General features: G+C 39.7%; 1 protein-coding gene across 1 annotated transcript in view; it reads right to left on the reverse strand.

Moving 5' to 3' along the window:
* Snx9 (sorting nexin 9) overlaps positions 1 to 17,098 on the reverse strand; it is an 81,024-nt gene that overhangs the window by 5,303 nt on the left and 58,623 nt on the right. The window contains exons 10-14 of the mRNA XM_005390533.2: positions 13,358 to 13,488; positions 7,405 to 7,508; positions 6,079 to 6,182; positions 3,784 to 3,861; positions 929 to 1,005 (exon numbers count right to left, since the gene is read on the reverse strand). Coding sequence (XP_005390590.1) covers positions 929 to 1,005; positions 3,784 to 3,861; positions 6,079 to 6,182; positions 7,405 to 7,508; positions 13,358 to 13,488 — 494 coding nt within the window. The remainder of the gene's footprint in view (positions 1 to 928; positions 1,006 to 3,783; positions 3,862 to 6,078; positions 6,183 to 7,404; positions 7,509 to 13,357; positions 13,489 to 17,098) is intronic.

The following is a 17,098-nucleotide window of genomic DNA, read 5'->3' on the forward strand; positions in this document are numbered from 1 at the left end:
TTCTCTTAAGTGGCAACTTAGAAATTTTTTCATTTGCCAAGAAGTCATCTGAAAAACTTAAATTTATGGATTTAAAACAACTGAGATGATTATTCCCCTTAAGGGAAGTTATTATCTGTGAAAAGAATGAAATTAGGTTACTAAAGACTCCAATAAATAACAAAAGATTTACCCAGGGCTGGGGACTATGGAAGATACTTTTTTTTATTTATTAGCTATTAAATTCTAACATGCATACAGGGTAGGCACTGCCAAGGTCATTAACAGATGCAGAGAGGCAAAAGAGACTAACATTTTCTTGTGCGCATTATAATCCCTGATGGGCAGTGCCTTCGGCACTCTTATTTTTTCTTTTTGTGTTACTGTGGACTGAACCTAGGACTTTTGCACTGAGCTACATCCCCAGCCATTCACTCACTCATATACATATATATTTTAAAACTGGAAATTGAACTCACGACTTCTACATCCCTAGCCATTCACTCACTCATATATATATATATATATATATATATATATGGTCCACTAAGTTGCCCAGGCTGGTCTTGAACTTACAATTGTCCTACCTCAGCATCCCAGAGTGCTGAGATTACAGATGTGTGTCATCATGTAATTCTTTATTTTTTATTTTGAAGACAAGTCTTGCTAAATGCCAAGATTTGTCTTGAACTTGCAACCATCTTGCCTCAGCCTCCCCGAGTGCTGGGATTATGGGTGTGCACCACTGTGCCTGGCCATTTGGATTTACTGACAGCACATTTAACCACTGACTTTGACTTAACCAAAGAAACGCTATTATCAGATACAGTTAACAAAGATACGTACCAACGGAAAAGAAGAGGATATCTATTTGGATCTGTCTTAAAATATGTTTTAAATACACAGATCAGAGAGCATAAAAATCTGAACTGAATCTGTATGTTAATACCTGTTCGGCCACGAGACTGGCAATCTCCTCGTAAGTTTTTCCAGCTTCTGTTATTGCATCATTGAGATCTGTTTCACCTGAAAAGATTACAGTTAGTGCTGTCACTAAGGCTCACATTTTCTTTCACTGGGCAGGGGAAAGATCTTCAAAGTGGGACTGGTATTCTTGTAACAGGAGCCTGGCTCACTGCGGTGGGACGTGGGGTAAAGTTAGGAGAAGCTCCTGGCCACTGGAGGGCAAACTGTTTCTAGGCCTTTTCAGTCACCAGGGCAGGGCATACTGCATTGTTTTTTAAAAGAAAGAAAAAACATAATGAGCTCATTCTGATATTTCTAATAAATTTAGGACTCTGGGAATTTTAATTTATTTAGAATTAAGACATAAAATTCATTTATTTTATTTCTTATTTAAAAAATCTTAATCACTAACAAAGCTTTACCTTACACTATTTTTTTTTTTTTTTTTTTTTTGTGGTACTGGGGATCAAACTCAGGACCTTGCACTTTGTCAGGCAGGCACTTGTGCCACTGAGCTATGTCCCCAGCCTTACCTTACATTATGTAATATAGTTTTAGAATACCAATACAGTATTACATTATTAATTGTATGATTAGTGAAAACAACTAAAGTTCTTCTGCAGTCTTTCTGACTGCTACTCTAAGGTGATTTTGGAGAATTCTTCCATACCTGGTTATGCCCTCATCTTGAGGTGTCACATTATGTGCTTTATTTTGCTTTTGGTTATAAGGGATGCTCTCATTTTGATGTAAATGTATTCTAATAATTATGAAAAATGTTCACGTTTCTAAAGTCAAATCTATAAAACAAGGTATTATCAGAAGTCTATCTCTCCTCTCTCAAAGGTAATGCTTTAAAATTTAAAATTATTTCAATATGATAAGACTATTGAAGAACTCCGCATAAGAATACGGAACGTTTCATGGGTTTGGCAGGGCCATGTTAACCGCCTTAGCATTATTCCAATGTTAGTACACATACTGTTGAAGAAGCAGTGAAAGCAGTATTTAATGAGATGTCCTCAGAAATCAACCTCATTGACATTATCACAAGATCACATAGTGTAGCCCTGATCCAAGACACAGTCCTCAACATTGCTGTCACTGTCCTTTGAAACAGAAGCCAGTCAGTAGGAACATGAACAGTTCTTTGAAAACAGTAACTACATGTTGTTAACACAGAACATACTGAACATGTTTAACACTTGAGAAAGTGCTGTGCGCACTACGAGTGTCTAACACCATACTGGCTGACAGTGACAGCACCCTGTGCAGGAGTCGCAATGTGAAGGAAGCTCTCAGTGCTTCTCTGGGGCAGTTACAGGAAACAGCGCTCGATAGGCAAAGGGCACAGGTCACCTCTCACTGCCTACCTTCTAGTAGGGGTCCACTACCATGTGGTGGCCTTGGCCCTGCTGCCTCTCACATCTGCTATTCCTCCTTTCTCTAGTATTCATTATGTTTCCTTTCTTCTATGCTGCTTTGAGCTATACAGAGACTAAAACTCCAAAGACCTTTTTTCGTCCTCAGCTGTAGGTGAGTTCTAACATACAGAGGTGGCACTGAGATCAACCAATGGCTTCCCAGTGTTTCCAAAACAAACTCTCATCCTGTCTGGAAACCACAGAGCTCCACAAGCGTAAGAGCACCTGGACAAGTGCCTAGTGTCCAGGCAATGGACACGTCGTCTAGTGCTGGCTTCCCATCATCTGCTTGTCACCCTGGCCCAGAAGCTTTGCTCACCAGTCTCAGTTTCCTCATTCAGACTAACAAAACCTTGAGGCTCCCTTCCAATCTGAGCCCTGACTGTAAGACAGAGTAAGCCAGAACTATAGTATTCACATGTGGGGGCCCCGCATCCTACATTCTGGTCACAGAAAAACATCTGGTGACAGACCAGACCTCATATCCAAAGCACTGTCCCAACTGGGGATCAGGGTAAGCACCCTGGTGAGGTACCAATTTTCTCACTGAGATAATTAATATACTGAGAAGAGACACTCAAATTTAATAGGTACCGCTTACTGACAAATGCTTTATACTTTTTTTAAAGGAACATCTGCAAGGACTGCCAGCGTGAAAGTACAAGGAACTCCAACTACCATTAGGCAGCACACATGGTTATGGGGCAAGCTGAAGGCAATTACATCTTAAGGAATGACTTATGGAAGCACATTAGTCAGTCAAATACTGTTGCTTTGAAAATTTAATCTTTTTATCAGAAAAACTTCAGAAGGTTTGGTAGAGAGTTGAAATGAAGGGTAGAATGCTACACACCCCAGCTACCTGTTATACTAGAATAGAAGAGTTATATCTGAGAGGTGAAGAAGGCAAACAAAACAACCCTCCAGCTTTCTCCAAATTCATAAAGCGAGGAAGTAAAGTCACGCATGTACAGTCTGGCCAAGTGCCCCTTAGTGACAAGGGCGCGTCCAGGCAGTTTTTGTCTGCCTGTGAGATCCTCGGGAGGTAGCAGGTAGGACAGGACACGAAAGGCATGTTCTCGCTCAAATGTGGATGCTAAAAGAACTGATCTCAAGCGGGGATAAAATAGATTCAGATAACAGGCAACAAAATACCGTTAGATTAGAAAGGAGGAATAACTGCTGTTGCTGTATATTAGAGTAGGGAAGTACAGTTCACAACAACCTACTGTATATTTTATGAGTAACCAGAGGACAATGCTGGAAGGCTCCAAACATGAAGAAATGCTAAGAAGATGAAGATGCTAATTACCCTCACTGTCTACACACTGTGCGCAGGCACTGAATTATTATACTGTACTCCACAGATAGGTATAATTATGATATGAAAAAAATAGTAGAAATGAAGACATACCTTGATAACCGCTAGAACTAAACACCGTTGCTAGGCTCTGCAAGGCTTTTCCGATCTTTTGATATTCCTTAGGCAGTGCTGAAAGAGTAAAGAGAATAAATTGTTCCCTGGTCCTCTGAGCAAACTGAAGTGGGATTCAACTATTTTCTAGTGATTATTTTATATAAAAGACACGAGGCGATTAAAAATATAAAAATATTCTGTAATAAAATACTGTTGCAAAAGTGATGGCTCTTTCCATTAATGAATTCTTTAACCAATTGTATTTTTAACTAATTTTCAGTTAATGGTAGATGCTATTACTACCAACCACTCCCACATTCTCATTTACTGAATGAAACAGAAATGAACGACCAAAAAAAAAAAAAAAAAAAAGGAAGGAATGAATTGAAGCTCACTGAGATTTCTAATTTACAAAGCACTTCCTTTGTACTTGGTCTTCACAATCCACCCACCTTCTCTACCATCATGGACGTGGTCTCTATGTGGAAGATTAGGAAAACGAGGTGCATATAAGCAATGAGCCCAAAGCAATGTGCAAATCAATAACCAATCAACCCGAAGTTGAAAGAACAAAGCCTGGCAAAATACAAGACAATGAGGCTTCACGGGACCAGGGAGGAGGGGTGTGTTTTCCCACCAGTAAGAAGAGATGACTCACTGATTCCTACGGTTCCTTCCTAAGGTGCTAAAATGCTAGTACTCTAGATCGTTCTGGAGACCTGCCAGAGCAGTGTCCACATCCCTTTGCATCTGCACTGTATGTCGCCCCCTCAAGCACACCAGAGGCCTTTCAAAAGATATCACTGCTTAAGTCCAAGGTGCAAACTACATTTGTTGTTAATTTTAGTAATTTAATTACCTTTTATGTCTCAGTTTTTGTCTATCTGTGGGATTAATGACACATATGCCTTGTGCTTTAGCACACGGAGTTTTCACCTTACAGAAGAGGAATTTTTAAAAAACTATTTTGTGAAAGAAGGCCTGAATGAATTCCTAAACAAAGTGCCTCAATTCCTTCTTGCCCCAACAAGAGTAGCTTTCATCAATATTCTCTGTTTTATAAGTTTGGCTTTATGGATTATACAGGGCATGAAAATGAATAATTATCAGATGTAAGAGATTTAATTTCCTAAAAGGAATTGTAACCCCAAACTGGGTGTGCTAGCCCAGGTATGGAGGTAGATACCTATAATCCCAGCACTCTGGAGTCTGAGGCAGGATCACTGCAAGTTTAAGGCCAGCCTGCAATACATAATGAGTTCAAGGCCAGCCTGAACTATATAGTAAGACCCTGCCTCAAATAAAGCAAAGCAAAGCAAAGCAAAGCAAAACAAAACACCCACACTGGGTGTGGTGGTGCAAACCTGTCATCATGGCACTCTGGGAGGCTGAGGCAGGAGGATCTCAAGTTTGAGTCACAGGGCTACTCAGTGACTTAATACGATCAATAAAATTAAAAAGGACTAGAGGCTTAGTGTGAATTGGGTTCAATCTTCAGTGCCACCAAAAAAAGGAAAAAAAAGTAACCACAGATTTGTGTGACATCCTTAAAACTTTTAAGATCTGTACTAACTTAAAAAGGAAGTTTTCAAAGAATATACAAGCTTAAATGATTTATGATACCACTGTAAGAGTTTATAACTAAAACTAATTTTACAATTGAACTCCTTTATTTATACTTTGTAAAAGAGTTTCAGTTGACATTTGATGGCGCTATGCCATCCTGGGCTATCTGACAACAGAGCTGCACAGTTCTAGGGCGGAGGTGCTGGCTCAACAGCGGGACAGTGCACACACCAAGGACAAAGAGGGGAGACGTTATCACAGCCAGGCAGGGGAGCGGGCCACAGCTGATGGGCCTTCCTCCTCCACAATGGCCGGGCCTCTGATCCCTCTAATACGTTTTCTACCAACTACACTGGCTTTTCCTGAAAATTATGGCTTTATTTAAACATAGCATATGATTCTAAATGGGTAAAGATTAAAAAGTAAAGTTGTAAGAGTAAAAGCAACTGTACAAGTATTCTCAAAACAAGTAAAATGAAAATGTTAATTTTCCACAGATTATAAAACCCAGAGTTAAAGAAATTTTTCTAGCTAAGATAGTATTTCTTTATGAGACTTCTTGGACTGGTTTTGTCAGTTTCCTATTGTTTAGCAAGAGTGGAGAAGCGAAGTCAGGCCAAGGGCTACAGGAGCAGTGCCGCTGTGGTTCACCACAGTCCCTTCTACGCCAGGCAGGTCCCGCCGGAAGACCACGCCATAAAGCCTGGCCTGGAGGATGGCACTTACGCCCTGTGCAGCGTTTCCAGTGCTCCTGTCCCACGGTCAGCAGCTCCTTCACACCATCATCCATGGCCTTGGTGAATTTCCCCACAGCCTCACACTTCTGTTCTCTGTAGGCAGAGAGAGCCGTCAGTATAGGGAGGGCAATCTGTATACTTGTTTTCCTACAAAACAACTCCCCTTTGACTACATAAGACTAGATTCTGGTTTTTACAGAACTACTCAAAAATCTGCCATTTATATTTCAACTTTGCTTCCTTTCCTCAATTTCTTGTGAATTTTATTTAAAATTATTCTAAAGTGTATCACCTTGAGTATCTTACGGAAGTTTTAAGGATTCTAATGGTAGCTGTTCCTTCATTCTAACAGGTATTTAATCAAACAGGTAAAAGCTAGATGGGTCTGTACCACTTAGTGTTCCCAAGATATGAGCTCCCAAAGGGTATAAAAAGAGTAGTATTAACTGCAAAGACCATAGTGTGTTACTGGAAAAAAAAAGCACATCATAAAATAGAATGTACAGGCTGCAGGGGGTAGCTCAGTGGTAGAACATGTGCTTAGTATGTGTGAAGCCCTCAGTTGAATTCCCAGGACCAACCAAAACGGAAAAAAACCCACAAAAAAACAAAAAACAAAAAACCATTCATATATAATGTGAGGTCACGTTTATTTGAACAGCTCATTTTCCAATGGCTATATATAGGAGGAGATTTGGAAGACTATATACCAACAGGTTTAATACTGATTTTTATTTCTCTGAGTGACTGAAAGCCTATTATACATGCTTTTTTTTTTTTGTCTGTATTTTGGGAAACATTTATGCAATGGTCTTGTAAGAAAAAAGCTTCTTAAAACTAAAAAATTCCAAAATTTCTTATTAGCCCTGTATAAGAAAGAAACTATTTCAAAATTATAAATGAACCTGTACTGAAGAATAAATGACTAAAAACAGATTAAAAAGCAGACGGAACAAGCATGTTAGAAACTGCTTCCTTCAAAGTGCTCAAAAGGTTTTGGCTTTGCTGGGTCTGACGTGGGTGTTCTGGCTCTCTGCCACTTTGTCTCATCATACTTTATTGGAACCAACACTGTGTTAACTACGAAATCCTGACTTCAAGGTAAAGAGGAAGCAGATCTTAATCTGATGTTATGGTTAAAAGATGGTACTTCCACGTGCACACAGTGTTTTCTTTGTCATCTGCCTACAAACCCCACTCATTTCATAAGCTCTCCCCTGACAATGTGAATTCCAGCTGCGGCTCTCCTAGTCATGGCTGTTAGCCAAAGGGCGTGGATGCACACTGAGAAGGAAAGTTAGAAAGTGTCTCTCACATTTCTATTAAGTCCAAGTCAGGTGCCTCTGGTTCCATGGTGGAAAATATCATAACTCCCACCAGCTCATCTTTCTCAGCCTTCCTCTTTCCAGTTTTCCATTCCTGTAAGTGAGAAAAACAGCACAATGTTAAAAGGGACAGCAGAATCAAACTGGTCTTGCAAACTCCCAAACAAAATCAGCTCCACATTACTGTTTTGTTACTTTTGGGAATTAGCAAAGAATGCCACAGTATGCATGTTTAGTGCCTGATTCCTTTTGCTTAACCAACATTCACACTGCTGTGCATAGCTGCAGCTCACTCATTTTATGACTCTGTAATATTCCACTATAGGAATACCCCTACTTTATCGAGCCATTCTCCTAGTGGTAGCCATCCTATCAAGTTATGAATACAGCTGTGATGCATGTGTCTTCTGCTGAACATATACTGAGTTTCTGTCTAGCACACATCTTGGCATAAAGATGCTGGGTTCTATGACTGTGTTCCATTTCTGTAGCTAATGCCAAACAGTTTTTCCCAACTGCTCTTATTAATTAATCCCACTAGCAAAGTATAAGTCCTGGCAGCATCTTACTTCACCAAGAAGACACTTGGTGTGGTCTTTCTTCCTTATTTTGGCAAATCTGTTGAGTGCTGAGTGGTAATCTTCTATTGGTTCTAATTTGCATTTCCTTGGTTGGTAATGAAACTAGTACTGTACTTCTCTATGTTTGCTGGTGGCTCATATACCTGCTTTTCTAGAGCACATGATCAAGTTTTCTACTGGTCTACTGGGCTGATTACTTTTCTTATCATTTATATTGGTTTTCATGTATTCTTAACACACAGCCCTTTGTTATTTATGTTACAAATATTTTCTACTCACTAGGTTTTCACTTTTAATGGCTCCTCTGGTAAAAATAAGTTCTTAATTTTAGTGTAGTCTAACTTATCCATATCTTTTTGTATGGTCAGTCTTTTTTGCATCTTATTTCAAAAATCCTCCTCTGTGCTAGGGGTATGAAGATACTCTCCTAGGTCACTCTGTAGAATGCTCATTGTGCTGCTTTTTCTTATCACACTTATATCTCTGAACCATATAGAATTATATTTTTAAAAACTTTTTTATAATGGAAACTTTCAATGATATATAAAAATAAAAAAAGTGTAATGAATCCACAGACTTGGCTTGTACTATCAGCATTTTGTCTTTTCATTTTGCTTTTTTTTTTGCTTTTTAATGTTTTGGTGCTGAGGACTGAACCTAGGGCCTCCTGCTTGCTAGACAAGTATTTTACCACTTAGCTAAATCCCCAGATCAGTTTTATAAGAGATACATGAACATTATTTACATGACAAAAGATTTCAGAACTCTACAGGAATGGGTAATTTCATGTGATATAGTTTCCAAAGTGATTTATTTAGTCTACATACTTTCCAAGACTGTTACCATCTCTAAATATGATTAAGGAGTTATGCTGGTATATGCTAGTAATCTCAGATACTCAGAAGGCTGGGCAGAAGTATTCTAAGTTTGAGGCCAGCCTGGGGCAATTTAGCCAGACTCAACTGAGAGAGAAGAGACAGTGACAGAAAAAGACAGAAATAATCTTTGTCTTCTAGAACTACTTTGGTGCCTGCTTCCATATTGTAGCAGAAATCCTCCCCCTGCCCCCCAGGCAGTATACTTGTTTGTTAGCTGCCCTGTTCCAGCTCTGTCTGGTTGCTCCTGTCTCTTAGAAAGAGCTGGTCACGGTGATGCATATTGTAAGAACTGATCCCCAGTCCACAAGCCCTTCTCCCTCTGTACTTCCTGCTTGCTTATCCCATATAAGCCCTTGACCATCAGAGACTGGGGCTTGATATTCTGGGAATGATCCTGATCAGTGCCTGTCAATGTAAATAAGTTTGCCTCCAAATCCTGGGTGTCATTTCAGTGTTTCTGATTGCAACTGCAATATGACACCGTCGAGGACCACTAGAGGGACAAAGAACCAACTCTTGAGCCTTAACTTATTATTCATCAAAAGTATGACATGTGTTTTCTTTTGAGGCAGTCAGGGAAGTAAAAGTGGTTTTGGTTAAGAACTGTGATTTTTTTTTTTTTTCATGTGGACTGTTATGGTTTATTTCTAAAATGTCCCCCAAAGCCTCAGGCACTCCAAGGTGGGGGGCTTTGGGGAATGGCTGGATCATGGGTATGTGATACTAAATTAAGACTGTGATAAATAGATCAGTCCACAGATTGGTTTAGCACAGTTCTGGGTATGGATAATGGGAAGGTGAGTAGCACCATCCAATAGGCTTATAGCCTGGATAGGGTATAAGGGAAAGGGAGGCTCACTGCTGCTGTTGCTTTCTGCTTGTCACAACATGAACTGTTTCTCTTCTGCCACGCTCCTCTGCTGTGCCACTCTCCCCCTGGAACCAGCAGACTATGGACTGAAACCTCTATAAACTGTGAGCTAAAATAAACCTTACTCTTTTGACTTGTGGTTATCAGATATGCTGTCCTGGTAATGAGAAAAGTAGCCAGGACATGGACCTACAAATGCTCAATACGTAACTACAAGCAGAACAAAGCTTGGTCTTCATTTTGTAAAACAATGGATCAAACCTGTCTCGGTTCTGCAATGTAAGTATGTTAGTCACTTCAGAGTATATGTCTAAAACCTGGCAAAATAAGGTTTATGAGACCTACATTTACCTAGCATATCTCATTACCCTTAAAGACAGATCAGGATAAGAGATTTACTGACATTCAGCTTTGCCCTGAATCTCCACAGTTCTAAACTTATGGTCACCCTAGATTCCAGCACAGCCCCAAATGACTAAAATCCCCCTTCCCCTGAGGCAAGAAGATTCCTCCCATGGGAACCAAACTGTCCTTCAAGTCAGGAGTATTCAACCAGAGCTACAAAATGAGGATGGAGAAAATAACTACCTAGATGCTGGCCCACCTCACCTAATCCTTAAAAACTGACCTCCTGCTTTTGTGGGCAGGCAGTCTGAACCCCTGCATCAGAGTATTCTCTTTTAGCTACTCAAGTGGGTACTTGCTTTCCCTATACGCTCTTACTTTCTTTATTAAAGGACTGGACTGATCTTTGTCAGAACTGTGCTCCCCCTTATTTTCTCATACTTTAATCGAAGCTTTTCCCTACAAATTTGTGCTTTAGTTTTAATATCCTTTATCACTAAAGCAAGGAGCTATGCTAGCTAGTAACACATATTCTGGGGGAAGATTTTTATTTCCAACCTTCTTGCTAACTGGTTAAATCTCTTCAACTTTACCCTTTAGAGTCCTATTCCAACAGCTGCTACTGTTGCTTCCAATATTTATCCGCGAGATTTTTCCAGAACCATATTCTTCCTTTGGTTATAATGTCACCTGTCCTCCCTTTCAACTAATATTCAAAGAGTGGAAGACATTGTCAGACTGTCTGGCTAGGTCTGCTGCAGTGCAGAGGGACTGCAGCGGGTGTTGAACTTGGTCAGGACTGTGAACGTGGAGAAACTGTCTAGAATGCTGACTCCCGCTCCTCTTATGGGTGGCCGATCTTGTTCTAAACTAGCTACTCTCTTCCATTCTAGACTCCTTGTACTTTTTTTTATTTTAAAGGAACTCTCACACATTACATGGCTTTGTCTGTAAATACTTCATTATGTGTCTCTAACAGGTAAAGCTATTTTAAAAAATACAATCATTTCCCCAGTGAGCTTTGATATCCAGTGTAGTTATCCTGCTTCTTTTTCTTCCAAGAGCATCTTGGCTACTCTTAGTACTTTGATTTTATTACACATGACATCTTTATTGTTTTTCAATCTATACTAGAAAATTTATTTAGGTCTTCTGTTAACATTTCATAGCTTTCAATGTAGACCTATTATACATTTTCTTGTGTTTATTCCTAGGTATTTGATACTTTGATGCTAGTATAAATGATAGCGCTTTTAACTTACAATTTATTTATTGCTGAAAAACATGAAATTTATTGTATATGGTCACCTTAATAACCCTTTTTTCCTGGTTATTTCCATGTAGATTCTTTGGGATTTTCTGTTTATCATTATTCTTGCTACTAATAATCAAAGAATCAGTTTTTCTAGCCATTTAGCTTGTGAGGAAACTGGCCCAATGAGAACAAATGTTTTGACCAAAATCATGGAGGTAGTTAGGAGAGGCACTAGAAGTCAAGTGCCCTGACTCTAAGTTCTTTCTTTTTTCTCTTATACCATTTTTATGACAAGCTGATGAGACTTTGAAGGTAGCAGTCATCAGACGAAAAACAAAATGACCAATGGCTAAGACTTGTTGTTTTTAAACTATACTATGCAGAAATGACCTTCAGAAGTGTCTTCTGTATGAAATTGTTGGAAAGCCAATATAACAAGCCTTTGTTAAAGTCTTGTGGGAAGCCAGATGACAAACTTGGAGGGGTTTCAATATAGGTTCTGTAACAAACACTTAGAACTCAAAGAACTTAGTTTCACTACTATACAGCTCCAGACGTAAATACTGTGAATGAAAATCACTTCTTAGCAGAAAAACTAGGGTTGGCTAGAGTGCACGCAAAGCTAACCTACGACAGATACAAATTCATGAAGGAATGCACGGGCACCTCAGTGCTTTCTCATTCCCTGCCCAGTGACAGTTAACACAGTGAATATACCAATCTTGTCTAGAAAGAGGTAACAACCAAATTTGAGGGCCAAATATTTATACTAAGTTAAGTGCATGTATGTGTCTGTTAAGTACATATATAAAGAAAGAGCCCTAGTATTTAAGACTTTTTGTAAATATCTTTCACTTCAACTAGAGAAGAAAAATACTAAAAAAAATTTAGCAAGTAAATTTCTGGAAGGTCCAACAAGGTACATGATATTCTTTTATTTGATAAAGATAAAAATAACTTTGTAACACTTTTTTCTTGTTTTATTAAAAAAACCCTTTTAATCATTAACTGTTCCCCTCAATAAACCATCAGACATCAGCAGTACAGTTATTCCACCTATCTATCTATACATACATATATATACACACATATATATATAAAACGCCTTAGTACTTTCTTTCTTTCTTTTTTTTGGTTGTTTTTTCCGGTACCAGGAATTGAACTCACGACCTTGCACTTGCCAGGCAGGCGCTGTGCCGCTGAGCTAAATCCCCAGCCCCGCCTTAGTACTTTCTTGTGTAACACTTTTTTCCAGGATCATAATATATTTAGCATCTGATGCTGTATGAGCTAATGCATACTTTTATTCTTTAAAATATTTTCTAAAATATGCAGTATTTGTCATGAGCAAGTGGGCAGAATTATGACAGAAGAAAATTCCAGAATAAATGTCTTTAGAGAATGAAGAGTTACAATAAGGAGTACAGCGAAAGCTCACTAGAAAGAAAACTATTTTCAAGGAAGACAGTGATGAGGTGTTAAGTAGCCAATTTTTCTTCACTGAAATGAAAAACAAATGACCACTGGCCGATGACTGTCCCCAAGGGTGGGCAGAGACAGACTAGCATTTACTTTGGACTCACAACTACGGTTACGGAGAAGTGACTTGGCTTCAAGAACGGTTCACCTTTGGCACTACTTTACTTTTAGAAGCTGTGGCACTGTTAGGTCAAAGATGATCACAGAAATTGTTCGCCGATACCCTTCACTGTATGCTGACTGTTCCTTTCATCATTTGGGGTCTGCCCTATTTTTAAGAGCACGAAAAAACTGCTCATCCAAGTGAATTCATTCTGCCTGCTCACCAGCCCCAGTGTTTAGGAGCCGTCTGGCTGGTAGTGCTTTCACAGCAGGGCTAACTTCTAAGGTAGGGACTTAGGTTTCTGACCCTTCCCTGTCTTTGGAGGGAGTAAGATAAATAACGATCATGTTTTTAACTCCTTTCACACACACCTTCAGTGTGACTGTGAGAACACTCACTGTCGTAAGACTGTAAATGGTCAGTTGTCCTACCTTCTCATCTCGGAAGTTCAGGAACTGCTGGAAGACCTCGCTCTCTGAGATGACCGGGTGCCGACACATCCTGGTCATCCAGGCCTGAAGTCTCTCCATGCGCATTTTGATAAATTCCTCTTCAAAGCGACCTGTAAAAGACATACCAAGAGTGACTCAAGAGCTCGCTCTAAAGTGAATTGCAGTTACTATAAATTAAAAAATAATTTCTTATGATCACTGGCCACTTGGTAGAAAGCTGTTTTATAAAAGGCAAAACCATGGTTATTTTTCAGTGCCTTAAACACATGAGGCATAAGAAAGTTCAAGAGAGTACAGGAAGGATCTGATGGCCTCTATTTAATGTTTAAGAATGAAATTTCAACTGAACACATTAACAAATCTTTTGTGATGAATAAAAAGTTTAAAGTAAGTCTTATCTTTTTTTTTTGTTTTCTTCCAGTACCGGGAATCGAACTCACAACCTTGCGCTTGCCAGGCAGGCGCTGTGCCACTGAGCTAAACCCCCAGCCCTAAAGTAAGTCTTATCTCAATATGGTCAAGTCTTATCTCTAGTTTATACACAAACATCAGGCCAGCTGCTAGGTGCCCTCATGAAGTCTTTGGGCAACAACCACATCAGTGAATCAATCAAAGCCAAAACGCCACCTGAAAAGTGTCTATACCTGAAAATCCGCAGAACTTCCAGCATGACAACAGCATTCTGTGCTGTTCTGGGGCTGCTTCCATCTCTCCCTGCTTCTGCAGGCCTTCCTCCCCTACTGAAGACACGTAAAGTGGAACAGGCTGTGGGAACTAATAGCTGCGGCTTCCTTGCTGGGTAGGAGGAGGCTCATTTAATGTGCAGTGGGAGATGCTCATGCTCAGTGGTGGTATGATGGCAGTGACAGTCTCAGAGGTTGATGATGGCATAAATGTACTGACTAACCAAGATGGTCGGACCAAGCATATCCAGCCTGAGGCTGTGTATGAACAGCGCTGACTGGACAGGGTTCAAACCAGCCAAAAGCAACTTGTCAACTCTTAGGCTACATACATACGGATAGGAGATTTTTAATAAAGGGGCTAGGAAGCCACATGCCATGGCATGTGCCTGTAACCCCAGATACCTAGGAAGCAGAGACAGGAGGATCACCTGGGCTCAGGTGTTTCAGGCCAGCATGGCAACACAGTGAGACTCCATCTTTAAAGTAAAATAAGCCCAGGGGAAAGTAAAAAGGAGGCAGGGCTAACTTGAAAAGGCCCCAGCTCTGAATGTACTCACTATGTACACTCTTCTACTGACAGAGAACAGAGCCTTACTGGCTTGGTGTGGCCAAACACCGCCTCTGCCCCATCAATCACGGGCATCCCACCAATCTACACAGGCACAGGAGTAAACCCTTGGAAGCAGGACTGAGAAAATAAACAAACACAAAATGAACTGAGCTAAATAAAAGGCAGACAGAGTCCAGAGATTCAGCCTGAGCAACTTACTGAACAAACAAAGCAGAAACAACTACTTCCTACAGGGAGGAATAATGAGAATCCAGAGCTGCTAAAATCTATTCTCATAAATGTCCAGTTTTCAACAAAAGGGTTCTGCAAAGAAACAGCAAGATACGATCCATACTGAGAAAAACAAGCCATCAATAGCAATTATCCTTAAGTGCCCCCAGATGCTGAATTTAGCAGACCAAAAAAAAAAAAAAAAAGGCAGCAGACAAAGCAGCTTCTATAAATATGTTCAAAGAACTAAAGAAAACCATGCTGAAAAAGTTAAAGAAAAATATGAGAAGGAATTAACAAATAGAGATTCTCAAGGAAATAAATTATTTTTAAAAAGTGAAATTTTTGGAGTTGAAAGTATAACAACTGAAATTTAAAGTGTACTGTATGGGTTCAGGAGCAGATCCAGGATGAGAAGACAGAATCAGTGAACTGAAGATAGATCAATCGAAGTTGTCTAACATAAAGAACAGAGTGAAAAACTAATGAAAAATAAAGCCCCACAAATCATCAAGCACAATGGGAGTCCTGGAGAGAGAAGAGAAAAAAAGCAGCAGAAAAAGTAATGAAGAAAAAAATGGGAAAAAAACTTCCTAAATTTGATGGAAAACTTTGTACTTTAAGAGACTCAACGAACCTCAGCAAACGTTGTATTTGTAGGATAAATACAAACTTATCTGCACCTTGACACAGCAGAACTGAACTGCTGAAAGACAAAAAACGAACAGGAAACCCTAAAGTATCCAAGTATCTTGCTTTCTGCAAGTAAGGTCAGCAGAATTAACAGCTGCCTTGTCATCTGTCAAGATACAGGCCAGAAGGCAATGAAATGTACATCTTGTCTTGAAAGAATGACTATCAGCCTAGAATCAGATAATAGGACCCCACCCTTCGAAAAAATATAGGGCAGAATAAACACACAGATAAACAATGAGAGACTTGCTGACTGCAGACCTCTACTGCAAGAAATAAAAGGAACTCCTTCAAGCTAGGTGGAATTAATTAAAGACAGTGATTAGGGTCTAAGAACATTACGGAGAAAGAACATTAGAAATATGTAAGTTAATATAAAAGATTTTACTAATTTGATTTTTCTGATATTTTTTAAAACTTCCTTAAAGGAGCCAAGATGGAAAAATATAGTAATTTTCAACTGGATTTCTGGATTTCTAATATGTAGGTATAATGTATGTGAAAATAATTCTATAAAATGAGGAAGAAGAGCAGAGCTAAACTGGAGAAATGATCCTGTATTTTACTAGAATGGAGTTAATATTAATCTGAAGTGCACTGTGATGATAAAAAAAGATACATGTTTATCCTTTAGAACCACCACCAAATTTTAAACATTAGTGAAGAGATTCTTTATAGTTTTGCATTTCTAGACGCCAAGCAACTGAGAGCTAAGGATGCCAGGTGAAAATCCAAACTACTTTCTGTATGGTCTCTTGGCCAACCAAGCCCCTAGGATGAGAGCTGCCCCCAGGCCTGCAGCAGCCCACCTTCCAGCAGCAGCCCTGCCACTGCAGTGGGTGCACCTGCTGCTGCACCTTGGCAACTAGGTCTAATGGCTGCAGCAGCTGGCATGGCTACGGGCTCTGCTGTCGGCCATACACGGGTCATGATACCACTGGGGCTGGGAGTGGTGGGGTAACACTGAGAACTCAAGGCCTGACATCTCTTACCAGCAACTCCAGGAAACCCAGTGGGTGCAAGAGCAGTTTGGCGGCCCTTGCTTTTATGAGATAAAACCATCTTTGGATGATGTTAAGCTCTGGGAGGGTTTCAGTGAAGTGCCAAAGCAGTGTAGGACCACAAATGTACAATAACTGAAATTAAGAAGTTTAATTTGAAGAAGTGGAAAACTGGCTCTGATCATTACTTTAGCATGAAAATGTAACTAATAACGAAAGTATAAATTGTAAAACCATAAGCTAAACCTCTTGTTAAGAGCTTCACCGCTTCAAAATGGCAACTGTGTCATACAGAAGGATGAGGATACTGAGAGGCACAGAGTGACACCACCACTCTGGTCATACAAAAGTTGTTATACAGAAGTTCACTAAAGTAGTACAATATTTGGGGCAAATATTTGTGTGGTTTCCTTAAGCCAGCGGTTTCGATATTATTACTTGTGAGTTAATCAGAATAAAGTGATGTTCTTCTAAACACTTTAGCTTAAGAAATGACAGTAGGGCTTGAGATATAGCTCAGCAGCATAAGCGCCTGCCTAGCAAGCACAAGGTTGTGAGT

Source organism: Chinchilla lanigera, unplaced genomic scaffold (assembly GCF_000276665.1).
Source record: "Chinchilla lanigera isolate Chin_1 unplaced genomic scaffold, ChiLan1.0 scaffold00038, whole genome shotgun sequence".
Classification (NCBI taxonomy): domain Eukaryota; kingdom Metazoa; phylum Chordata; class Mammalia; order Rodentia; family Chinchillidae; genus Chinchilla; species Chinchilla lanigera.